The 27,908-nt window shown below is 42.2% G+C and overlaps 1 protein-coding gene across 2 annotated transcripts; it reads right to left on the minus strand.

Annotated features, from left to right (window-relative positions):
• Nucleotides 1–512: 512 nt before the first annotated feature.
• Nucleotides 513–27,908, minus strand: vps35 (VPS35 retromer complex component; the record flags this gene model as incomplete). 2 transcript variants are annotated; one of them, XM_076888349.1, is given in 14 exon segments in its annotated part: nt 513–1,111; nt 1,605–1,791; nt 10,134–10,277; nt 10,624–10,863; nt 11,799–11,978; nt 12,069–12,191; nt 14,053–14,208; nt 15,669–15,876; nt 17,431–17,579; nt 18,834–18,930; nt 19,445–19,554; nt 19,902–19,985; nt 21,151–21,370; nt 27,726–27,908. In XM_076888349.1, coding segments are annotated over 13 exon segments (2,074 nt in total), but the record flags the coding sequence as incomplete, so codon positions are not given.

The following is a 27,908-nucleotide window of genomic DNA, read 5'->3' on the forward strand; positions in this document are numbered from 1 at the left end:
AAAAGGATTAGATGTTACTTAAGATGATATGAGTGCAAAAAGTGAAAGAGTAACAGTCTCCTAATAGAAGAGCATGTTGACAAAATGCTGCTGATGTTGGAATCAAAGGACAAAACGAAGACCCCCCTGTTTAAACACACAAGGACTTCTTTAATCTCTTTTAGCATACTGGTGTTAATCAAGTCTATTTGGCCTTGGGGGAAAAGGTGTAGTGACTCCCGACCAGCAAAGTCCAGGAACAACATCAGAGATCTCTGTCCAGAAGAGCACAGTCCTCCTCAAGTTCCCAAGGGCCAAGCTTGAAGGATAAAGAAAGCTCGCATGGTGAGGGGGGGTTAAATATAGATAGACTTATATGTCTATCTTAATGCAACTGTTACTGATATTATTCCATTTCAAACGTTGAATCAAAGTTTGAGCCACAACCAAATAATCCTTCAGCAACATACAACAGCACAGCAGAGTCTAATCACACTCAGGAAATACTGTGTGTAAAATAAGTAAAGTTCAAGAACTGTTAATGTCAATTTTATTTCAGAGACAATGATCATTTCTACTTAGTCTGTATTTTTATTTATCTGATTTACAAGTGCATTTAAACACATATTTAAAAGCAAAAAGGTAACAGTTCAATGCCGACTCCAACAAATCAACATTGATAAGCAAGAAAGAGAAATCAATAAATGTTGTGGAAAACGACACAAAGCTTCTGCACCATTGTACACTGACAAGTCGGCCAACATACAATCCTGAGGAACTGCTGCACCTCCTTAACATGTTCATCCAAAAGGACATGGTTGTTATCAAAAAATATCATGGGGAAGAACAAAAAACAGTGTGTAATTAGTGAGATCCATAGAGAGTGAACTAAACACTGGCCCTCTGATGCCAAGCACACTAAAGCATGCAAACACACCACAGTTTTGACCAGGTCAATCCAGTGGTGAGAAGTCCTGACTTCAAACGAGACACTATAAGGAGCCTAAAGAGAGAATGACGAGCACGATGTGGCAAAAAGAAGAACGCTGAAGTGTGACGGCCAAAGATCGCACGGTCATCTGGTCTTCAGTTTGGTTTGGCACAATCTGTTTAAAGTTGCCACAAAGCCAACCTAAAGAACAGCAGAGTTATTGATTATTCATGTTCAGGAAACCAGGCCGTATGCAAACCCGCTGCAAGACAACTACAACTTTGAGATTTTCTGTAGTTTTTATACACTTGGCTATTACATTCGCTCTCAATATGGACAGATATCAACAACTGAAGGCATGATGACACAGTTAGCAAGTCCTCCATCAACATTAACATAGTGCAGGATACAGACAAACTGGTTAATTGTGGCCTTATAAAGGAATGGTAAATAAAAGACTTGCACACTAAAGTTACGTGCAGCATTGCTTTACACATGCAAGGATGGATAGCAAGGAGGAATGATGAAGAGACATCAACAACTAAATGAAGGACCGAAAGGAGGTCTTTCAGCTCTTAATGTTTATTTCTATTCCTGGCCTTTAACACAACTTCTTTATTCTTGTGATAGTGTGCGGTCGTCTACTCTTAATATAGTGGAACATCTAAAAGGGACTTTATATTTTCCAACCTACATTAGCTTTAAAGGACCAGGCCCTCGTAGGCAGGGCCCTCAGATTCAGGGGATTCCCTCTGCAGACGAAGATGCTCCAGTGTATTGTGGAAGTGTTTGTTGATCTGCTCCGTCTCTTCACTAGCTTCCAGGTTGGGAAGGTCTTCCCTGATCTTTTGGATCAGCTGGTTTAACACCTGGACTGTCACCTGGATGGGAGGAAGAGGAGGAACAGCACAAGGGTTCCTGTTTACATTCTAATATTATTGGGTGGACAACATTCACTCGTACCAAAGTATTCATGTGCACGCTCTGTGGGTCAGTTGGAATAGATAAGAGCAACTGTTCAAATCCAAACAACAATCTGAGTTTTACACAAAGGCGACTGTAAAAAAGTGACACATTTTCAATTTGATGGCTAAGCCTCACTCCAGCTCCGACATGGATGCCAGGGTTGGTCACGGAAACAATCCCACCAAACACTAATAAAAACAGGGGCCTGGTCCGAGGAGGGACTACACAGGGAGGAGGGCTCAAGGAGTCCTGACAACCAATCAACAGCCACAATATAAATGCCATTTTTTAAGTGTCCATCGATCCATCTTGTTCCGCTTATCTGGGGCCGGGTCGCGGGGGCAGCAGCCTAAGTAGAGAAGCCCAGACCTCCCTCTCCCCAGCCACCTCCTCCAGCTTATCCGGGGGAATACCAAGGCGTTCCCAGGCCAGCCAAGAGATATAATCTCTCCAGCGTGTCCTGGGTCTGCCCCGGGGCCTCCTCCCGGTGGGACATGCCCGGAACACCTCACCCAGGAGGCATCCTTGTCAGATGCCCGAGTTACCTTAACTGGCTCTTTACATTTTTTTAAAAAACTTTTTTGTGACCACTGAAATTAAAGTTGGGGCTTGCTTCACATTTAAGTAAATAACTTTAAAAATAACTGCCCAGATTCAAGATGCTGTTAAGAATGTGGCAGAAGTTCATTTTCAAAATCATATACAAACCTGTGCGAACCAACCTGAGTCTAAAAAGCACATCTACACATCCTGGCTTCACAAGAAGCTCTTCCTCAGCAGACTAGCCAAAGCGCTTCAAGGTCACCTCACAAAGCACCTTTTTGAGTGTAGCACAAGGATTCAATACACTCATTAAGACAACAGGTCATTCTTCAGCACAGTGAAACATGACCATAAAGGGAAAGGGGAAAAAAACGAAGGAGAGAAGTGCTCGATCACCCACAGTGCCACAAATAAGGTGGCGCGACAGGTGATGTTAGGGCTGTGCGATATGACCAAAAGCTCATGTCCCGATATAAAAATTATATCGTCTGATAACGATATAAATAACAAACATTTAACATTTTCTGTAAATTCTGTGAATCTCGAGCAGCTCGACTTGCATGAAGTGTTTCCAGCTGCGCGTCGTGTAGCTGGAGTCGAGTGTTTTAACCGATGCATCAAACGATACATTTTTAGACTTAAGTTGTAACGGCGCCGTTTCTTTGTGAGTATTTATTACACGGCGTGCTGCGGGGGAAAGCCTGTTCTAACGTTTGAGTCTGAGCTTTATTTATTAGCACCTGACGGCTCTTTTCTGCTTCTCATCCGTAAATAGATCTCTCTTGGAAATGAGATTTTTAATCTCAATGAGATTTTTTACCTGGATAAATAAAGGATTAATAAAAAATACTCTGCATACTCGTTCACGTTATTCAGTTTATTTTGAAGTCTCAACAGGATCTTGAGCTTTATTGTGAAAGGTTTATGTGGAACAAGCAGACACGCGATGGTTTTACCGTCGTTGTTGCTAACGACAACGCATAAATACAGGTGCTTTTCCGTCCGTAGTGTGGTTATATTAAATATAAGAGAAAGAGAGAACTTTAAGGAATTCATACAGCCACTACAGTGACATCAGAACCATGAAAAAATATTGCTGTAAACAGTTTATTTTGCGACACCCCGAAACAAACGATAGCGTAAAATGAAACGATGGACGTTTTTATATCGTTATATCGAACAGCCCTAGGTGATGTGACATCACACTCCATGACGGGGGTGTGTGGCCAGCATGAAAACAACTGTAGTCGGGATCTAATATTAAGTGACAATGCCACCTAGTGGCAACAGATAATCAGCAGTAGATGATAATCATCATCCCATGCAAATAACATTTCAGTTGGTGGATCCGTGCATGATATGCATTAGGGTGACTTGTAGTAAGTAGGTAATTTCCATCACCACCTAGTCGGCAAAGGTAGTATATTTAGTGCGTAAATAACAACACCAATCAACATCCCAGACCAGATAGCGGCTCACCCACACCACGCCCAAGCCGTAGTTCAACTTGACAATGGCATGCTTGGACATGCAACAGGGCGCACAAGCCCTCCGACTGCTGTTTGCAGCTTTGTAAGACAATAGAGAATTAGGTCTATAAGCTTCTGGATAATTACACTGTTTTAGTAATTTTGATTATTAAAATCTACGGTTGTTGTGCACAGAGCGAACATTATTAAACCGTATCATTGTCCAAACATTTATAGACCTAACCAATGTTCCCTCTAATGCTTCACGTGTCTGAGCGAACACACAAACTGAGCGTCCCTTGGACCACTGTGAGCAACAGCAGACGTGTGCACTGTGGTCACGCCAGCATCCAAGCTACATGTTTATTAAAGTAATCAAATTACAACATTTATGTTAGACTATCTTTAATTAACTGCTTTAACCCACTTACAACGAAAATGTTAAAAAATCTAGTCATTGACCTGTGCAGCATGTTAACACTATTGGAAGGAAAAATAACTTGAACTCTAATTTTGAAAACAACTTTTTTTTAATTAATTTTTTCTTATAAAGCTCTGACTTGTACTCTGAGTCTGTGGTCTGGGAGAGAGTCGGTAACTCTGTCTGCAAAATACAGTAAATAATGACCAATGTTGAGCAATTAATTATATCCAGTGGGGCAAAAAAGTATTTAGTCAGCCACCGATTGTGCAAGTTCCCCCACTTAAAATGATGACAGAGGTCAGTAATTTGCACCAGAGGTACACTTCAACTGTGAGAGACAGAATGTGAAAAAAAAATCCATGAATCCACATGGTAGGATTTGTAAAGAATTTATTCGTAAATCAGGGTGGAAAATAAGTATTTGGTCACCTCAAACAAGGAAAATCTCTGGCTCTCACAGACCTGTAACGTCTTCTGTAAGAAGCTTTTCTGTCCCCCACTCGTTACCTGTATGAATGGCACCTGTTTGAACTAGAGATGGCACGATACCACTTTTTTATGTCCGATACCGATACCGATATCATAAATTTGGATATCTGCCGATACCGATATGAATCCGATATAGTGTTTTTTAATCAACAAAACTGTTTTTTTTAAATATCTTGCTGCATTTTGTATAAGTTCATACTCAAGTTTAAAACAACAACTACACTAAAGCTATTCTGTTATACCTGTATGCAAAAAAAAATATTTCATAGTTCAGCAATACTGATCAATGTAATAAACTTAAACCTACACCATCCTCCCTATTCTGGTATTTTAAAGAGTACTTAGCATAAATATTAAGCAACCTAACTAATAGGGTTCCAACTCCCAGCAACAACAAAAATAAATAAATAAAAAATAGGGAACCACCCCTCACGCTCCACCTCATGATGCTTAATCGACGTAATCAACCTTAATTTGATGCAGTGTGAAAAAAAATGCACAGAAATCAATTATTTTTCAAGAAATATTAAATAGATTCAACATCTTTCTTCAACAAAATTGCAGACTGCACAGATGGTACCTTCCCAAAGGAAAAAGTACTATAGCTTACTAGGGTATATTAGACTTAACAGTTACTATATACAGTAATGGACTTCTATACATTTTACATCAGATTAAAACTTTGGGTGTAAGATTCAGATAAATATTAAATAATTAAAAGCGAGACATTTTAAATGAGAATAAGAAAGAAAAGTATGTCTTTGTGCCCCCTTTTCCCTGTTCATGCCCTATCGGCCCCCCTGGCTAAACTTTGCTAGATCCGCCCCTGCACAGTTACCAGCGTCAGCTACGTAGAAAAAGATCCTCGAGTAGAAAGTAATATTAAATAAATTCTAACAACAGCTGATCAAGCTTAAACGTGCTGCTGTTGTTCAGCCGCTGGTTTCCTCTTTCTGGTGCAAAGTGGGCCAAAAGCAAACAAGAGACACGGACTCGCGACAGAAAAGCCGATCAGCTGATCATTAAGCAGTTTCATGATTGAAGTAGCAGCCGGAGAGCGAGAGGCAGTCGCTCGTTAAGCTTAATGCAGGAATGCTTTACAAACATTCAGAGATGGACTTACACACTTGCTTTACTTCTCTCGGGATAATTTTGTCGGAGATGAAATGCCGGGTTGCTAGCGAAGCTCCAAATGCTATCCAGACCACCGACAGGTCCCGCATGCCACAGCCGCTCTATCACGTGATGCATACTGCTCCGACGTGCTAACATTCTGAGGTGAGTTACGACGTGTTGCAAGTTTTGTGAGGTGCTTTCGTGATATTTAATGGATCGGATTACATTTTTTATTTTTCTCCGATATCCGATCCAGTAATTTAGGTCAGTATCGGACCGATACCGATACGTAATATCGGATCGGTCCATCTCTAGTTTGAACTCATCATCTGTATAAAAGACACCTGTCCACAGCCTCAAACAGTCAGACTCCAAACTCCGCCATGGCCAAGACCAAAGAGCTTTTGAAGGACACCAGGAAAAGTATTGTAGACCTGCACCAGACTGGGAAGAGTGAATCTACAATAGGCAAGCAGCTTGGTGTGAAAAAAATCAACTGTGGGAGCAATCATCAGAAAATGGAAGACATACAAGACCACTGATAATCTCCCTCGATCTGGGGCTCCACGCAAGATCTCATCCCGTGGGGTCAAAATGATCATGAGAACGGTGAGCAAAGATCCCAGAACCACACGGGGGGACCTGGTGAATGGCCTGCAGAGAGCTGGGACCAAAGTAACAAAGGTCACCATCAGTAACACACTACAACGGCAGGGAATCAAATCCCGCAGTGCCAGACGTGTTCCGCTGCTGAAGCCAGTGCATGTCCAGGCCCGTCTGAAGTTTGCCAGAGAGCACATGGATGATACAGCAGAGGATTGGGAGAATGTCATGTGGTCAGATGAAACCAAAGTAGAACTTTTTGGTATAAACTCAACTCGTCGTGTTTGGAGGAAGAAGAATACTGAGTTGCATCCCAAGAACACCATACCTACTGTGAAGCATGGGGGTGGAAACATCATGCTATGGGGCTGTTTTTCTGCCAAGGGGACAGGACGACTGATCCGTGTTAAGGACAGAATGAATGGGGCCATGTATCGTGAGATTTTGAGCCAAAACCTCCTTCCATCAGTGAGAACTTTGAAGATGAAACGAGGCTGGGTCTTCCAACATGACAATGATCCAAAACACACCGCCCGGGCAACAAAGGAGTGGCTCCGTAAGAAGCATTTGAAAGTCCTGGAGTGGCCTAGCCAGTCTCCAGACCTCAACCCCATAGAAAATCTGTGGCGGGAGTTGAAAGTCTGTGTTGCTCGGCGACAGCCCCAAAACATCACTGCTCTCGAGAAGATCTGCATGGAGGAATGGGCCAAAATACCAGCTACTGTGTGTGCAAACCTGGTAAAGACCTATAGTAAACGTTTGACCTCTGTTATTGCCAACAAAGGTTATGTTACAAAGTATTGAGTTGTATTTTTGTTATTGACCAAATACTTATTTTCCACCCTGATTTACCAATAAATTCTTTACAAATCCTACCATGTGAATTCATGGATTTTTTTTTTCACATTCTGTCTCTCACAGTTGACGTGTACCTCTGGTGCAAATTACTGACCTCTGTCATCATTTTAGGTGGGGGAACTTGCACAATCGGTGGCTGACTAAATACTGTTTTGCCCCACTGTAGTTACTTCTTCAAAAAAGTAACTGAGTTAAGTTTTTGCAGCAGTTTACCTAAAATGCAGCCAAGGCGGGTTTTAAATAAACATTTCAAACTATTTACAGAACAATCAGCTAGGGCTGGGCCATATTATACCGTTCACGGTAATACCGGTATAATGTTAGGCAACGATAGGAAAATGAAATATCGCGATAGAATGGGAGTAAAACGCGCATGCGCAGTGCCTTTGTTTTCATATGCACATGGCCGATTGTTGAGTGAAACAGATGAACCAGAATTGGTTTGTAAAAATGGTGCAACTTCAGTGATGTGGAACTGGTTTGGTGTTTGTCCGTCAGATACACGACAAAGCACATTTTTTTGCAGAACATGCAAGCGGCCGTTGTTATTGTCATATTTGTCGGACTAAGATGCTCTTAAATCTGGGAGTAATCTGGGTCCTAAACTCCGTATGCTTCAGGTCAAACAACACTGCAGCATCACTGAGCGTTAAAAACTGTCTAAATTCTTTCATCTTTAATAAAACGATCAGCATTGCTGCTTTACGAGGTGTAACTATAAAGTTTAACTTCCAGGCATCCATGAAAACAAAAGTTATTACATTTAACGGAGTTAGAAGTTAGCAGGAAGCTAGCGGAAGTTAGCTCGCTAGTTTCGCTAGTTACCTAAGCATGATATAGCATGTTCTGACTGAGAGATTTCTGAAAAAAAATCAAACGTACAGCTCTGCTATCACTTCCAACATAAATGAAGACAGGAAACTAAACAGCAGTGACGTTTGTAGGGTTACTGAAGTTGGGCTAGCTGGTATATAATGATGTGCTACGTGATCGCTAGCAACACAGCTATGTTAGCATAATATAAACAGTGAAGCTGGAGGACGAACACTAACACTTTTTTCCACTTATAAAAGTTAACGTGAAGGTTCTTCATGGTTAGAGACAAATGCAATCGCATGGCAGGATGCTGTAAACGGACCAAACTTCAGTCAGGAGAACAACTGAGATAATCCATCCACAATACGAGGTTAGTCATTAATATACTGCAACAACATGGGAATAGAGCAGCTGCCAGAGAATTCAACATTAATGAATCAATGGTACAGAAGTGGAGGAAGCAAGAAGAATGAGTTTAATAAAGTTTGATTTATCTGACTGCTTTGTTTCGCTTAATGTGCCTTATAATCCCGTGCACCTTATGGTCCGAAAAATGCGTACTGCACACTGCAGTTTAATGTTGCAAAGCACCTCTTTTTAACTTCAGTGGATATTATACATGGTTATGCTCAGGATATGTCAGCCCATTTCTACTGGAAATGCCTTTTGGTTAAACTTTCAGCAAGGAATTTGCATTTGCACTGTTACATTTTTATAAAGCTTTAATGTACATAAAAACCAGCTTCTTGTTTAAGTGAAAATAAATGGAAGGTTGTCTTTTTGCGCTAGTAATGTTGTGGAGTTGTATTTTGTCTCGCATCAATTATATCGTCAGTTATATCGTTATCGCAAATTTTCAAATATATATCGTGATAAATATTTTTGGCCATATCGCCCTGCTCTACAATCAGCTGTTCTGCATCAAATCTGATGCCACACAAATTATCTGTGCCACTCCAAAAAATAATTTCTGTCCACTATGAGATGAAGGAGAACAACAGCCTGATACCTGCAGGCCTGACAACAGGAGATGTATCACTGCTGTAACACCTGTAACACTCAGCAGTCGCCTCATTGTTCTGACACACACAACAACACTATTGACTACACTACACACTAACTACACACTAACTACACAAGATTTACGCTAAACGTTGCAAATCTCTCACATCTCAAACACGCCGTCACTCCTAAAACTTCCTCCTTCCTAAACAACTAAATGTCATGTTGCCATATCATTTTTTTGATTGGTCCACATGGTACATTTTCCACCAATAGGAAAGGGTGGAGTTTTTGCTCACAGGCTTTTGAGCGTTTTCCTTATAAAACGCTGTTTTTACCGTTTCTTCCTGCAGTAAATATAAACAACGACAGTATTCAGGAAGAAAAACAAACATTGCAGATATTTTATCATAACTCTGGTTTTACGTGGCCGATCAACACGATTTACAAACTGGTATAAAGTCCACACTTTGTCCGTCAGTTGTTCCGTCTGTCCTGCTCACATCTCCAATGGTTGTACACGTTGTCATTAACGTGGCTTCACTCCACATCAGCCGCTTTGCTAAAACACCGGCACATAAGGACGCTGTCATAGCCTGTCGACGTTGATTAGCTGCGTATATACGAATGTGAATCGCATCATTGGCTGGACTGTGGGATACGGTGGCATCGTTCTGATCCCATACAGGAGCAGCCAGTCACTCACTGACTAAACTGTTAAAGTTTTAATTTTAATTTCAATTCAGGTTAGATTTTTTTTTGTGTGCAACGCAGATGTTCTGTGCGCAGAGACGTGCCAGCAGTGCTTAGCGGGAACATTGGACCTAACTGTTAATCAACACTTTAACTTGAGTGGTTGGTTTGAGGCAAATGAAGAAATTATTCTCTCTGGCAAAATGACCAGTTACTGGTTAGCACAAACATTTTTTTGTCTTACCGCATCGTTTTCCCTCTCATAGAAGCAGACGTATCTGTTGAGGATTTCAATGAAAAGCTGAACTTGCAGTGATGGATCCATGCACTGGTTGGCAATCTTCAAGGCTTTCTTTAGACACTCCATCACCCGCTTACCATCACGGATCTAAATGTGTAAAATGAGCAGGGAGCATTTAGAGATGTGCAAAAAGACTAAAGTGCACAATAGCATTAACAGCATTATATAGTGTGTTAAAGCGCACTGTGTCCCGTAAAACTGAACTTGCTGATCCTTCCATCCATTTGATTCCATAACTAATCTTTTGGGGTTTAATACAGTGACTGTTTAGCCTTCTTCCTCCTCTAGAACAAAGTCCTACACCACACACTGATGATTCCATTTAAATGTCATTTTTTAGAACGTCACTCATCTGCATGCACATGATTTTACTACAACCATCTTCAACAACTTTATGTTAGTGTGTGGGGAAAAAAGCCTAATTCCAACACACCTCTTCACCATTTTTGTCAGTGCTGCGACCTGACCAGAAGAGATGGGCACAGATGCTGACAGCTCTGCACTGGTCAGGCTTCTTCAGCAGCTTGGACGCAGCCAGTGCACACTGAGTCCTCAGGGGCTCGTGGTTTTCCTCGCTGAAGCATCGCATTCGCTCAAAAGTGCCAATAATCAAGGTGATGGCTGCCAGCTGAGCTTTGGAGTCACTGATCTCATCCTCATAGAGAGAGAATGCCTAATATGGACAAAGTATGGAGAACCAAGAGAAGAGATGAAAAGGTTGAGGGGATGGAACAACACCACCCATTGACAGAAAGAGGACTGTAGCGGTCTAATGGTTTTAAAATACAACAAAATAAAGTTATGTTTTTGGTTATACACTCTAAAGTTTTAGAGCACCCCAATTTTTCAAATTATTTATTGAAGTTCAAGTCGTTCAAGTTCAGTGAATAGCTTCAAATGGTACAAGGGTAAGTGGTGAACTGCCAGAGGTTAAAGAAAGGTAAAGTTAGCCAAAACTGAAACATTCTGCACATTTGAGAATTATCCAAAAGGCCTTTTCCAGGGAACAGAACATGGGTTCAACATTTAAAACTATTCTGCAGCAATTTCAAAGAAAGTCAGGGAGTACAGTTTCCTTCACCATCAAAGGCACTCAGGACAGAACAGCATTCTGCAGGCCCATGCAATAGCCTCTGGTATATGACTAGCTGGTCAGGGGTTCATCCTACAGCAAGATAATGACCCAAAACATAAGTCACAGTCTCCAGACTTAAACCGCATCAAGCTGTTTGGGATGAACTGGACAGAAGAGTGAAAGCAAAGCAACTAGCAGTGCCTCATTTATGGGAACTTCTGCAACAGATATGGGAAGAACTTCTGAACAATATTTGATTTCTATTGTAGAAAGAGTGCCACGGGTGTTTTCAGACACCAAAGGTGGCTACTTTGGGTCAAAGGGTTAGAATACATGTTGGTCTCTAAATTGATTCAATGATTTCTTCTTTTCAGTCCAACCGCTTTCATTTCAGAGTGCAATGAGACATTGAACTGCAGAATTTTCAATAAAAAACTGGAAAAACTCAGGTATCCAAAACTCTGACCGGTAGTGTGCACACATGTATGTATATAAACTATTTAAAGGCATGACAGTATTATTAAACATTCTACCTGTGACATGAACTCATACGCTACAGTCTCGTGGTTTTCAAAGCCAATCTCCCCTGCAGCCAGCGCCCCCTGCAGGAAGAGTCGAAGAGGCAGCTCGGCGAGCTCAGCCTTAATGAGTGCACTGATTGTCTGGTGGGCAAAAGAAAAAATCTTCTGGCACTTCTTTTCCCATTTGTCATCCTAAGAGGAAAAGAAATTGGTATGATTTCATAACAGGACATAAAAGAAAATGCATTATGTGCTTTGTGATGAAAAATAACATTTGCTCACGGTGGAGGAGTTTTCCTTGTATCGAAAGGCTAGCTGGTAGGCAGCAAACACAAGGGGAGGCAATGTGTAACGAATCCTTTGGTTTCCACCAGCTCCAAAGTGTTTGCGTGCTGTATTAAGAATCTGAAGCAAACAAGAACAAAGTTAAGTGAAAACCACTGGTCTCAGCAAAAACACTCACAGAAGTACAAACTGCTGGAATTTTCCCAAGAACTAGATAAGGTGGGGACAAAGGAAACACTGCAGCATTATTCTCAGAATCTCTAGCAGCAACTTAAAGGAGACCACCTGCAGGACTCTTTCTAATACATAATGTGCACAATTAGGACTCTTCGGGTTCGTCTCAAATGCTTGAAAAGAAGACAACTGGACTTCTACAACTTCAGATACATTTCCACGAGGCTTCTTTAATTCTGAAAACAAAAGGTGGAGTGAAGAAGAATAAGAATCCTTTATTGTCATTATGTCTTCACACACATAACAACATTACATTCACATATACACACAATCAAGAATAGAAACAACAGGTAAGATATTATGTGGAGATCCAGGAAGATGACGTCCACACTGCCTGGACCTCCACCAACGCACAATGACCTCCACGGTGTTGCTGGTGTTCGGGTGTTGGATCTCCTCTCTACAGTGAGTCTCATCATTGTTCCAATATCAGACCCAAACAAAACTTAAATACTTCAACATAAAGCTAGTAAAACAAAAATAAATACAGCTTCACGACTGAACAGTTTTGAGCAAATACAGTGAATAACGTCGGGCTGAGCACACCGCTCTGTGGCAACCAGTGCATCCAGCTCCTCATTCTCACCACTGGAGTAAGGGCGACGTAGCCGCTGAGGCAAGTGCACCCGGTTAATTTAAACCTTGGATTGGTTCCTGAGGGTTATTGATCCACTATTAACTCATTCACTGCCATTGACGTCTATAGCCATCAATTGCAGTGAATGAGTCAATGGGTTTAACTCATTCACTGCCAATGGCTGGCAGTGAATGAGTTAATCATGCGAGTCATCACATGAGCCAAAAAACATTCCTAGGTCATCACTGGGTGTTAAGGGTGAAACCGGTGTAGGACACTGTCACCCCACCATCAGTGGAGCTATTGAGGTCACCTGAAGTGGCTGGAAGGATGTCAGACTGCACAGTAAGTGGCTGATACTTCGTGTCATAGGCTACGCCTCTATTCAATGAAGATGGTTCACAGTGGACACAGATGATCTCATTTTAGCAAACCACCTGTCTTCTTGGTCCAAAATGTGAACATTGGTATCCTGAGTGACCTTTAGATGTAGAGATACACGTGAGTGTGCAGCTGATTTCATTTAGGTCCAGTTGGGAGAACCACATATCTAAGATGGTTTTTTGTTTGTTTTTTTAAACACACGACTCTTCCTCTTCTTTCCTTTCTGCTTCAGAAGATACATTTCTGCCTGACGTTGCAGGATCCTGATGACTCCACGCTCGTCTTCCAGAGCAGGGCTCGCAAAATCGCTTGCCCCACGTCCCGGAGCTAGCAATATCTCCGGTCGGGTGAACAAAATCTATCTCAGCCCCGCCCATCGGTTATCATATAGCCCGACGGGCGGGGCGATTTTGCGAGCCCTGCAGAGGGTGTGGTAAGTCAAAGCGTAGGCTTCTGGGAGTCTGTGTCGGCTTCCGGTAAACTTCAATGTTGAGGCTTACAGCCTCCTTAACGAGCAAAGCACAGTCCAGGAATGGTAACCCTGATATCCTCCCTGGTAAATCAGTGAATGTCACCCGCATACCTGAACCTGTGGCTCAGTGCCGTCCCTCTCAGCCCCTTCCTCCATGATAAGCTTAGCTACAGTGGGGGACACAGAGGAGCCCATGGCACGTTGTTGGCCTTGCCTGTACAAATGTCCAGTTGCCTTGTTTTCAAGCACTCAAGACTACCACAACCTTGATGACTGAGAACGTAGAAAGACACAATGTTAATGCAAACACCTACAAGATACTGCTGATCAGGATCTTCAGAATGGAGCAGATGGATGAAACGACCCACAAGGCTCTGCTCCTCAGCAAAGTCCTCTGGGTCTGGATCTTCAGTTGGTTGGTCTGGCTGGTCCTGTATCAGTGTGGACACCAAGTTCAAGATGGCGTCCACCTAGAGGAACAAAGGGTACAACATTAAACCGATACTATTTACAAACTGTGTAACCAGGTTAGATGTCTGCACAAAAACCTTAAAGAATACTTTAACATGAAACTACTAAAACAAAAATGAAAAAACAGCTACTTTTATACAGATTTCTCACTAATCTAAGCAAATATGACAAGTTGCATCACAAAGTACAGATGATACTTCAGCCATACATAACCAGCGTGCATTCAGCAAGAGACTGTGGCTGTGGTCAAACAGCCTACATAAGTTTTCTGTTAACATCACTTTTTCATCTGTCGGTGAGGGCTTCTCTACGGCGACTGTAGTTTGGGGTGTTTGTTAACTTTTACAAGCCTATTTGCAAGGTTGTTGGGAAACTATAAATGTGTCTGCAAAAAGTTGGTTCTGTTCATCTGGACGCAGCGTTTTCAGTGGGAGAAACATTTCATCATCATCAGGTGACGTCTTCAGTCTCAGCTGACTGCAGGTTTCACCCTTATAAACAGGACATTTGCATAATGACTGAAACCAGCGAATGAAGGAACAATGGGCTGAGAGGTCAGTTCATCATAATTATGCAAATTCTCATGACCACTGATCAATGGCCATGAGTCCCACTCACAGAGAGTTGGGGAATGGCTGCAATCACAGCATTGTAAGATGGTGACAGATGTACCCTTAGGCCCCTCCTCCATTCAGAGATGGTCTTTCCCTTTTCACGTAAATGGCCTCCTTGACTCCGCCCTCAAACCAGCGTTCCTCCCTGTCCAGGATGTTACATCCTCATCATTGAAAGAGCGTCCACTGGCCTGTAGGTGTAAATAGACTGCAGGTGACTCTTCTGTGTTGTAGCCAGAGGTTGTTTGGTTTCCCCGACGTATAAATCCTGGCACTCCTCCTGCACTGAACAGCGTACACTATGTTACTCTGTTTGTGTCGGGGGACCCGATCCTTGGGGTGCACCAGTTTTTGGTGCAGCGTGTTTTGACCCGGTGTGTTCTGTCACCATCTTACATGCTGTGATTGCAGCCATTCTCCAACTCTCTGTGAATGGGACTCATGGCCATCGATCCGTGGTCATGATAATTTGCATAATTAAGATTAAGGAACTGACCTCCCAGCCCATTGTTCCTTCAGTGGGCTGGTTTCAGTCATTATGCAAATGTCCTGTTTATAAGATTGAAACCTGCAGTCAGCTGAGACTGAAGACGTCACCTGATGATGACGAAACGTTTCTCCCACTGAAAACGCTGCGTCCAGATGAACAGAACCAACTTTGGGAGATTTACGTTCCTGGATGATTGAGATGCATCAAGACGATATTTAAATGTGTAAAAAAATAATTACAAAAACTGTATCTATGAAAACCACACATCCTTTCTTATGTAAAATGTTGCTAGGGGGGTGTTTTGTCTGATGCTCTGTCGGTTTAAATACAAATCTACAGCTGTTAGATTAATAACCTGCTCTTGTGCCACAATGGTGGTGTTGTAGTCCAATGTGTTGCTCAGCACATAGCAACTCATGTTCTTGCGGGACTCATAGTCGAAGTATTCAAAGAGTGGTGGGAAGTGTTTGAGCTGCAGGACCATCAGCACATTGTTGTAGGTATCCACCGGGATCTTCAACAGCCTGGTAAGTTCCTTTGACACCGCACTGCTGGTTGCTATGCTAGAGGAGGGAGAAGAAAGGAGACTGAAAATGTTTTTCCCTGCACGATTAAAAGAAGCCGACTCAGGTTTACAGTTCCAAGGGACAAAAAAACCCTCATACCTTCAGGGGGGATCAGTATGGGCTCAAAGATCAAGTTTGTGGAAATTATTAAAGTTGAGAAACTGAGTGAGGACACACATAAAAGTAAGCATATGCTTAGAGATGTTTCTGCTGACATGCTGTGTTTGTTCTTCTCCAAACATCTTTGCTCTCATCTGTCTAAAGGACTTTGTTCAGTTGCAACTTTGCAAAATGAAGTCACACTGTCAAACTCTTTTTAGAGAGAAGACATTTTGTTTGGAAAATGGCAACATTTCCAAATCAGGCATACTTGTAACCTCTGTTTTGCACGTTGACCTTTAACATGCTTACTGAGGCCTCCAGAGCTCTTGGGTCGATTGTGTGGGACAACACGCTCTTGGACGGGGCTGTCTTGGATGTTTTCCATTTGTGAATAATCTTTCTCACTGCACAGAGTTCAGATTGATTGGAAATGGTCTTCTAGCCTGACCCAGATTAAAGGGCTGCTTCCCTCAGATCACTGCTGATGTTGTTCCTGCTTTGCAACACCAGTGTTGCAGTTGTTTCTCAAGAAAGCAATGTATTACTCATTACTTGTTATTCTTCAAAGTAATCCAGTACTTTGCCTAATTACAGTAACTGTTACATTGCTTTTGACTCTAGGCTGCAGTCCCACATCAACACAAATCTATACTAATGAGGACACATTTGATCTTTCTCCTAGATTTCAGCTATTTAACACAAAGCAAAGTTGAAAACCGACCAAAGGGCCAAACAAATTGGTGATTCTACATTAGAAACACGAACAGGTAGAAATGCAGCACGACTGCTACCTGCTGAAGGGTCTGCTGGTCTGCGGTCGGCACAACAAAAAAATCACGTCGACTTCTTTGCAAGCTTAGTGTTAGCATGCCACATATGTAATGTGATTATTGTAACATGGTACTTCAGTGTGTACACAGCTGACTCACTACTGACACACCTACAAACAACCAGAGGGGTCACATTTAACTGATGATCAGTCAGCCAAGCACCATTTTTAATTCAGTTTTATTTAAAAATGACAAATCACAACAAAAGTTGCCTCAGGGTAAAAATCTTAAAAGAATACAGTGCATGTGATAATCAGGACCTGGCGGCTACTTAATGCCCATGGAAGCAGGAAGCCTGGACTGTACCGCTTCACTGACTTACCATCTTGTTAAATAAATAATGACACTGTATAATATGTCATGTGCTTTTGTGCATCTGACGATGTATTTGCCAAATGTTAAGATGATTATTATGTCCTGAGATGTAAAATCTTTCATCTGCACAACTCATGAAAGCAACCAAGTTTCTAGTTTCCTCAATAATACTAATAACACATCTCAATATGCAAATTTATGTCATAAGAATGAATGCATTCTGCAGCTTTTATTAAACACAGCTCTATGATTTCATGACATCACACGGCTCACTCAGGAGTTCATCAGGGGGCCAGAGACTTACTGTTCCAGGTTGAGCTTGTTGAAGATCTCCACAGTACTCTCCAGGACTTTGTCTACATAATCTACACGTTCAGGGTAGCATTTCATGGCCAAATTGATGAGAGAGACCTGAAGCGATACAATATCCTCTGATGGCATGTCCTGGCGAGACTGAAAGAGTAGACAACAGAAGGGAGCAGTAGTCCCATTGTTAGTTACACTTACTCTAGTACTCTACCTAGTTTGAGAGGCTCCGCCTTTGACTCTGTTGTCCTGTAACAAATAAATTATGATTGCTAGTTTGCTAAGATCCTAATATGATATACCATCTCTGTTAGACTTTAAATGTGGCTCCATAATAATATTACGTGCTTTTAATGTGCTCACACTCGTATGGTTAAGGATAGCTCTCTCCCAAAAACCTTTTGCATTCAATAAAGTAACTCTGTCATCTACTTTGGTCAAACTAGGGCAAATACAATGTTTTGTCTATATTGTGATACACTCTAGATATATCATGACAGGTCTTGCGCCCCAGCTCCCCCGGTACCGCGGGTGAGTTGCAGCTTAAGCCTCTGTGAAGTCAGGTTTTTATGTCAATATCAGCATGTGTGGTATCCACTGAACCTCCAAATCTCAGGTAAAAGCTCATATAAACCATTTCTACGACCAGCAAACACAGCGAAAACAACAAACAATGAAAACATCTGTTACATAATTTTGTAAAATGTGCCTAAACAAACATGGAAGCCACGAACTCACTTGACTTCACACAACCAAGCCAATGGCACATTGTCTGAAAGCAGAGATCTTCCTACACTGCAAGTGTCGAACACCACAAATATACTGCATGTTAAACAGTAACATGCAATCAGACTCACGTGTGCTGTTTTCCCCGTTTCTCTGGCTGTTGCAGTTCGTATCACAGCCGCTGGTTTATTTAAGCTTTTCTTTGGTGTGTGGGGAGATGTTCACACGCGCAGTTTAAAACATTCGTAATTTTGCAGGGGATGACTTTTCAGCTGGCGGAATACATTTGTGGTACTGCTACCTTTTGTAGCAACAGTTTTATGTCATATTTTGTAAATTACCGCATTTTGTTCGACATCCACCTTGGAAATCCAAATGACAGCAAGTCTGCAACTCCCACTATCGCCATATTTCCCCCTATCTGATAGTATATAAACACTCTCGCTCAGCGCAATGTGCCAAAAATGTGCCGGTAAATGATGCATTCTGTGCGTGTGGGAGAAAACCAAAAACTTGCAGTGAATTACGTGCAGACAGCTTAATATTTCCTCGGCAACCTATACTCGATGGTTATGATAAAGGCATTTTAATCATCATACGTGGAAAAACCCGCGACACATCAAGTATATATTGCCTACCCCTATGTCAAACCTTGTTGAATTTAAGGAAACGTACCTGAATTACAGTGGCCACCTGCTGAGAGAAGATGTCAAACAGTTTGATTTCAGCAGGGATCCCTGGGCCATCTTCTCGATGAGCAAACAGAGCAAGTCTGAAACACAAATCAGAAGCTGGCTTAAAAACATCTCCATAAACAGTAAGTCCTTGAGCTCAGCTGTGCATCAGGGTTTTAAAAGGTTTGTACTGTTCACTGCTGAACAAGCATTATTATGAGCAAATCATCATTAGTTTAAACAGGAAGAACAAAATGCTGGAAACCTCATGTTGCAGTTAAAGGTTTAAGCTTGGGGACCAGAGTAAAAAACATGCTTATGGAGCAGCACAGTGGTGAAGGTTAGCACTGGCTAGAAGCTTCTGGTTAGCTCCCTGTGCCAATTTCCTCCGACAACCTAACAAGACATAAGTGTTGGGTTGAATGAGAACTCTAAATTGACTATGATTAAGATACAAATATTTAAATACAAACTAATGTTTTTAAAATGTATAGAATAAAGTAATATATGGCTAACTGTAACTGGTACTGTCAGTCAACCAGTCTCAAAAAGCACTAAATTGCAGTTTGCTCACTGGGTAGCTCTGCTACACTCCAGCAAATAAAACCATACCTGTCAATGAGGGCGATGATGATGTTCTTGACATTTACATGTTGATGTAGCTCAGCACAGGAACGCAGGAAAGGATTCAGTGTTTGAAGGTGGAACTCGTCTGGGAAAACCTTCGGAGACGAGATTATGTTAGCTGAGGCCTGAATGACTGTGACTGCACGTCATATATTTGAAACAACCAGGATGATTGAAATAAAGGCCATTTGAATTTTTCAAATAATGTTGGCTTATTGGGGAACACGGCGGGTGGAACAAATCTGCTTACATGTGACCAATCCCCCATTTGTTTTCCTTTAACATGGTACAGTGTTTGTTTGTTTTTACTAACAGTGCATGATTTCTGGTCATCCCTACTATTCCCTAAAGCCAGTGTTATAAACTAAGGTACAAACAGCAAGTAAAGTCTGGTCTACTGGATTAGTTGTAAATGAGACTCGAGAATTTTCACATAAGGTACCTGAATGATGCATTCCATAAGATATTCCTGAGCCAGTGAATCCCTGCAGTTCACAACCTGCTCCAGGACTCCAGGAAGAACAATCTGTGGAGAGAAAAAGGCACAAGAAAAATGGTTTGACTGAACAAATTATCATAAATACAACAACAGTATGTATGTAAGTATGTACGGTATAAATACATGTCAAATGCAGCAAACACGACGCTGAAACATTACAATTCAATGTCAAAAGAATCATCAATGCTCAAGGATACGACATTGTGCTGTACTTGTTTCTGGAGTATCATTACTTCCAAAGTGCTATCCTGCTTTGTGAAAACTCAAAGTGAGGAGTGGGGTTACATCCAAAAGCATCCTGGAATGGATAAAAGGATAATACGGGATGACCACTTTGACACTACGGTCGTGGCTCAAGAGTTGGGAGGTCGCCTTGTAATCGGAAGGTTGCCGGTTCGAGCCCCGGCTTGGACAGTCTCGGTCGTTGTGTCCTTGGGCAAGACACTTCACCCGTTGCCTACTGGTGGTGGTCAGAGGGCCCGGTGGCGCCAGTGTCCGGCAGCCTCGCCTCTGTCAGTGCGCCCCAGGGTGACTGTGGCTACAACGTAGCTGCCATCACCAGTGTGTGAATGGGTGGATGACTGGATATGTAAAGCGCTTTGGGGTCCTTAGGGACTAGTAAAGCGCTATATAAATACAGGCCATTTACCATTTACCATTTACGCACAGACGTCCAGCATAGTTTAATCAGATGTGCATAATAACACTGAATCTTCGTATTGCTTTTGGGCCACACATGTGTTAGCCTCCTCTACCACCCCCCACAGTGGTGATGCTATCGCTCACAGGAGGCCGATAGGACGATCACTCACTGGAGCACATAACTCCGCCCTAATGTGTGTGTCAAACCATTACCACACAATAAAGCCATAACAGTGGCCATAGTTGATTTTGGTGAAAATAAAGCAATGTGTAGTCATATATTATATTACATCTCTGGGACTTCCAGTAAATGCAGAAAAGACACAGGAAGTCAGGTAATGTCAACATAACGTTACTTGAGTTGATAACAACCCTATCACTATAACATAAGTAAACACAGATAATCAAACATCACTCGCACATTTCTGAAAGTCGTGATCAGTGTTGAACACACCAGAGAACCAGCAGCTCTCCTCTTTCTAAGATGACAGCAACAAATCAATTTCTGTGCTGAGACCAGTCCCCACTGCACAGATCAGCAAAAACACACCTGTTTGTATTTCTCCACATTGACACCCTCCAGTTGGCTGAGCCGAACTAGATTGGTGCCCACCAGAATCCTCAGTTCTTGTCGCTCCTTTTCTCTCTTCTCTCGGTCTCGGCTGTGACCCTGATGCTGCATTCGAACCCACAACTTGTTCATCTCCGCAAAGTTTAGAAGGACAAAGTCGATGGAGTCATTGATGTCACCGGTCATCTCCTCTGTTCCCCTGTGGAGTAAAAGCTGCAGTTTAACAAGAGGGATGCAGAAGATTGCAGGACTAGAGTTGTCCTTCCCCTCTGGTGATTTCTAAATTCCCAGTATCAACTATTAAAACACCAATATAACACCATGAACAGTGACGCGTTTTTTAATCCAAACAGTGGACTTAATAATTTATTATATGAAAAATCCTGCTTAATATCCCTGAATAGAAAAGTCCAGTTCACAGATCACATCTACATTACATCACCTAAATGTTAATAAATTCTATTTAGTCTCTTTCATCTTTGTACTCATACCCAAATATTAAGAAAAGATCACGTGTGTTCTTTGGGGATTTGTGTTGGCATGTGGGGCTGCAGCCTTAGTCCCACACGCCTCGTAATGATTGGTCATTACTAGAGATGGCACGATACCACTTTATGTCCAACACCGATATCATAAATTTGGATATCTGCCGATACCGATATGAATCCGATAGTTTTTTAATCAATAAAACTGATTTTTAAATATCTTGCTGCATTTTGTATAAGTTCATACTCAAGTTTAAAACAACAACTACACTAAACCATCAGGTCGACCCTCCTGGGTGATAAGTTAGCAGCGATGCAGGTGGATGCTTCTCTGGTGTCCTGGATTGTTGATTACCTGACAGGAAGACCACAATACAGTGGGGCAAAAAAGTATTTAGTCAGCCACCGATTGTGCAAGTTCCCCCACTTAAGATGATAACAGAGGTCAGTAATTTGCACCAGAGGTACACTTCAACTGTGAGAGACAGAATGTGAAAAAAAAAATCCATGAATCCACATGGTAGGATTTGTAAAGAATTTATTTGTAAATCAGGGTGGAAAATAAGTATTTGGTCACCTCAAACAAGGAAAATCTCTGGCTCTCACAGACCTGTAACGTCTTCTGTAAGAAGCTTTTCTGTCCCCCACTTGTTACCTGTATGAATGGCACCTGTTTGAACTCATCATCTGTATAAAAGACACCTGTCCACAGCCTCAAACAGTCAGACTCCAAACACCGCCATGGCCAAGACCAAAGAGCTTTCGAAGGACACCAGGAAAAGTATTGTAGACCTGCACCAGACTGGGAAGAGTGAATCTACAATAGGCAAGCAGCTTGGTGTGAAAAAATCAACTGTGGGAGCGATCATCAGAAAATGGAAGACATACAAGACCACTGATAATCTCCCTCGATCTGGGGCTCCACGCAAGATCTCATCCCGTGGGGTCAAAATGATCATGAGAACGGTGAGCAAAGATCCCAGAACCACACGGGGGGACCTGGTGAATGACCTGCAGAGAGCTGGGACCAAAGTAACAAAGGTCACCATCAGTAACACACTACAACGGCAGGGAATCAAATCCCGCAGTGCCAGACGTGTTCCGCTGCTGAAGCCAGTGCATGTCCAGGCCCGTCTGAAGTTTGCCAGAGAGCACATGGATGATACAGCAGAGGATTGGGAGAATGTCATGTGGTCAGATGAAACCAAAGTAGAACTTTTTGGTATAAACTCAACTCGTCGTGTTTGGAGGAGGAAGAATACTGAGTTGCATCCCAAGAACACCATACCTACTGTGAAGCATGGGGGTGGAAACATCATGCTATGGGGCTGTTTTTCTGCCAAGGGGACAGGACGACTGATCCGTGTTAAGGACAGAATGAATGGGGCCATGTATCGTGAGATTTTGAGCCAAAACCTCCTTCCATCAGTGAGAACTTTGAAGATGAAACGAGGCTGGGTCTTCCAACATGACAATGATCCAAAACACACCGCCCGGGCAACAAAGGAGTGGCTCCGTAAGAAGCATTTGAAAGTCCTGGAGTGGCCTAGCCAGTCTCCAGACCTCAACCCCATAGAAAATCTGTGGCGGGAGTTGAAAGTCCGTGTTGCTCGGCGACAGCCCCAAAACATCACTGCTCTCGAGAAGATCTGCATGGAGGAATGGGCCAAAATACCAGCTACTGTGTGTGCAAACCTGGTAAAGACCTATAGTAAACGTTTGACCTCTGTTATTGCCAACAAAGGTTATGTTACAAAGTATTGAGTTGTATTTTTGTTATTGACCAAATACTTATTTTCCACCCTGATTTACGAATAAATTCTTTACAAATCCTACCATGTGGATTCATGGATTTTTTTTCACATTCTGTCTCTCACAGTTGAAGTGTACCTCTGGTGCAAATTACTGACCTCTGTCATCATTTTAGGTGGGGGAACTTGCACAATCGGTGGCTGACTAAATACTTTTTTGCCCCACTGTATGTACGTCTCCCACAGTGTGTGTCTGACAAGGTGATCAGCAACACAGGGGCACCACAGGGGACTGTCCTCTCCCCCTTCCTCTTCACCCTCTACACCACAGACTTCAGCCACTGCACAGAGACCTGCCATCTTCAGAAGTTTTCTGATGACTCTGCGGTGGTTGGATGCATCAGCAGGGATGATGAGACAGAGTACCGGGCTATAGTCGACTCCTTTGTCACGTGGTGTGAGCAGAATCATCTGCAGCTCAATGTGGCAAAGACCAAGGAACTGATCGTGGACTTCAGGAAGACCAGGAAACACTTGACCCCTGTTTCAATCCAGGGGGTCAGTGTTGACATTGTGGAGGACTATAAATACCTTGGAGTACACATTGACAATAAACTGGACTGGGCTAAAAACACCACAGCACTTTACAGGAAGGGCCAGAGTCGTCTCTATTTTTTGAGGCGACTGAGGTCCTTCAACATCTGCCAGAAAATGCTGAGGATTTTCTATGAGTCTGTTGTGGCCAGTGCGATCCTCTATGCTGTTGCATGCTGGGGGAGCAGGCTGAGGGTCACAGATGCCAACAGACTTAATAAACTGATCCGTAAGGCCAGCAATGTTGTGGGGATGGAGCTGGACTCCCTCAAGGTGGTGTCGGAGAGGCGGATGCTGTCCAAGATAAAGACAATGTTGGATAACACCTCCCACCCACTCCATGACATGTTGGTCAGTCACAGGAGCTCGTTCAGTGAGAGACTGAGATTACCGAAAAGCACCACTGAACGACACAGGAAATCATTCCTGCCTGTGGCCATCTCCCTGTACAACGCATCCACTTAACACACTGTTTGCTGCTACAGCTACACGTTTCTTTTCCAAATATTTATTTATAAGTGACTTATGTATGTATGTATGTATATATATGTATATATTGTACTATTCTTAGTTAGTGTATTGTCTGTCTTGTCTTAATGTTGGTTTAAAATGGAGCACTGTAACAAAAAATAATTTCCCCCAGGGATCAATAAAGTATTCTGATTCTGATTCTGATTATACCTGTATGCAAAAAAAAAAATGTTTCATAGTTCAGCAATACTGATCAAGCTAATAAACTTAAACCTGCACCATCCTCCCTATTCTGGTATTTTAAAGAGTACTTAGCAGAAATATTAAGCAACCTAACTAATAGGGCTGCAAACTCCCAGCAAAAAAAATAAAAAATAGGGAACCACCCCTCACGCTCCACCTCATGATGCTTAATCGATGTAATCAACTTTAATTTGATGCAGTGTGAAAAAAAATGCACAGAAATAAATTATTTTTCAAGAAATATTAAATAGATTCAACATCTTTCTTCAACAAAATTGCAGACTGCACAGATGGTACCTTCCCAAAGGAAAAAGTACTATAGCTTACTAGGGTATATTAGACTTAACTGTAATGGACAGTAATGGACTTCTATACATTTTACATCAAATTAAAACTTTGGGTGTCAAATAATTATTTATTAAAAGCTCGACATTTTAAATGAGAATAAGAAAGAAAAGTATGTCTTTGTGCCCCCTTTTCCCTGTTAATGCCCTATCGGCCCCCCTGGCTAAACTTTGCTAGATCCGCCCCTGCACAGTTACGTCAGCTACGTAGAAAAAGATCCTCGAGTAGAAAGTAATATTAAATACATTCTAACAACAGCTGATCAAGCTTAAACGTGCTGCTGTTGTTCAGCCGCTGGTTTCCTCTTTCTGGTGCAAAGTGGGCCAAAAACAAAGGAGAGAGACGATCAGCTGATCATTGATCAGTTTCATGATTGAAGTAGCAGCAAGAAGAGGCAGTCGCTCCATATATCGCTTGTTAAGCTTAACGCAGGAATGCTTTACTAACATTCAGAGATGGACTTACACACTTGCTTTACTTCTCTCGGGGATCACTTCCTCGGAGATGAAATGCTGGGTTGGTAGCGAGGCTACAAACACACACAGCTGCTCTATCACGTAACCACACTGCTCCGACGTGCTACGGTTATGAGCAGAGTTACGCTGTGTCGCAAGTTTTCTGAGGTGGTTTTTTGATATTTAATGGATCGGGTTACATTTTTTATTTCTCTCCGATATCCGATCCAGTGATTTAGGTCAGTAAACAGAGTAACCTGAAAGCAATGTAAAAAGCAGCATAACGAATGTCTTTCTCCAGGGAGAAATTAAGTAATGTAATGCATTACTTTTAAGAAAGGCGTTCTGTGTAATAATGTTTTTTACTTTGGAGTAATGACCTGATCACAACAAGAGGAGAAACACCTCCAACACCCATAAACATCTGGCCACTCAGCATGTAAATAATTTGCATGAATGTCTTTCATATGCTGCTTAGGATGGTGGTGACTCTCAAAGTGATATCGATAATAGAATCAGAATCACCAAATTCTTATCAATTCCCATCCCTGCTTACAATAATGACCACAGTGTAAGCATGTATACATGTCTCTATGTACCCTATGGGGCAATCTGAATGAAGGAACATCATCACACGTACAGCGATAATTAACATCTATACGTTTTAAAAAGCCATTATTATAAAGTACCTGTGATCTTCAGAGTCATCTTCCTCCTGTGAGTCTGACGTTACCTTCTCTGTTCGGTTCACTTGTCATCATCATTATGTCACTTATACATAACCCCAACTACTAGAAATTTCTTCACCACTAAATATGGAATAAAGATTCTGAAAAAGCGTTGCAGGCCTGGTTAAAATAACTTCACAGATCTATCATGACTTCTAATAAGATCTAATTATAACATTACCAATGTATTAAACAGCTGGGGTACCCAACAAAATACTAGCATTAAAAAAATACAGCAGACATACAAAGATGTGGCCACTTCCTGATTTCCTACTTGTTTTTATACATTTGTCATTTTTAAATGTTTCAAATTCTCAAACAAATGTTAATATTAGAGAAAGATAACACAAGTAAACACAAACCTACAAGGCTCTGTGTGAAGGTTGCAAACTTTCTGCAGACTCAATCGCTATAGACCTCCAAAATTCAAATGGCCTTCAGACTGGCTCAAGAACAGGGAGTAGAGAGCTTCATGTAATGGGTTTCTATGCCCAAGCCTTACATCACTATGCAAAGCATCAGATGCAGGGGGGATTAAGGTGTGGGGGGGTGAAATTCAGGAGCTGGGCCTGGCCCCTTAGTTCTAGTGAATGGTTCTTACTTAGTTCTTACTCCTTCAGTATACCAAGACATTTTGGACAATTTTATACTCCCAACTTGTGGGGCGATCGTGGCTCAAGAGTTGGGCGTTCGCCTTGTAATCGGAAGGTTGCCGGTTCGAGCCCCGGCTCAGACAGTCTCGGTTGTTGTGTCCTTGGGCGAGACACTTCACCTGTTGCCTACTGGTGGTCAGAGGGCCCGGTGGCGCCAGTGTCCGGCAGCCTCGCCTCTGTCAGTGCGCCCCAGGGTGGCTGTGGCTGCAATGTAGCTGCCATCACCAGTGTGTGAATGTGTGTGTGAATGGGTGGATGACTGGATATGTAAAGCGCTTTGTGGTCCTTAGGGACTAGTAAAGTGCTATATAAATACATTTACCATTTACTTTGTGGGAACAGTTGGCCCCTTCCTGTTCCAACATGACTGCACACCAGTGCAAAAAGCAAGGTCCATAAAGACATGGAGGAGCAAATATGGTGCATAAGAATTTGACTGCCCTGCACTGAGTCCTGACCTTAACCTGATAGATTGTCTTTGGGATGAGTTCGAGACTGTGAACCAGGCCTTATTCGTGTCTGACCTCACAAATGCCATTCTGTAAGAATGGTTAAAAAGTCCATAGAACACTCCTAAATTTTGTGGAAAGCCTTCCAAGAATAGTCAAAGCTTTTATATACAGCTGCAAACTCTATGGATTAAGAATGGGATGTCATTGAAGTTCATATGAATGTAAAGGCAGACAAGCAAATAGTATAGTGTAGCAAAGAGATTGCAACATCGGTTGCAAACACTCCTTTGTAATTGAAATGTTGGAAAGGGAAAAAAACCCACAACTACTGTGATAGTCGTGGGTGCACACAGAGGGAAAAAGCTCAGCTTACTTACTCTGACTGCTCTCCATCATCTGGTAGTATGTTGCGAGTACACTGCAACAAGTAATTTCTGAGGAAGAGGCCCCTGAGTGGGTGCTGGACACCACGGCACATCTCAACAAGGTCCTTCAGAATGTCCTTGCGAGACTGCGGGAAGGACCGAACATATACCACACCCACTGTAATTAGCAGATAA

Source organism: Maylandia zebra, linkage group LG9, assembly GCF_041146795.1.
Source record: "Maylandia zebra isolate NMK-2024a linkage group LG9, Mzebra_GT3a, whole genome shotgun sequence".
NCBI classification, from domain to species: domain Eukaryota; kingdom Metazoa; phylum Chordata; class Actinopteri; order Cichliformes; family Cichlidae; genus Maylandia; species Maylandia zebra.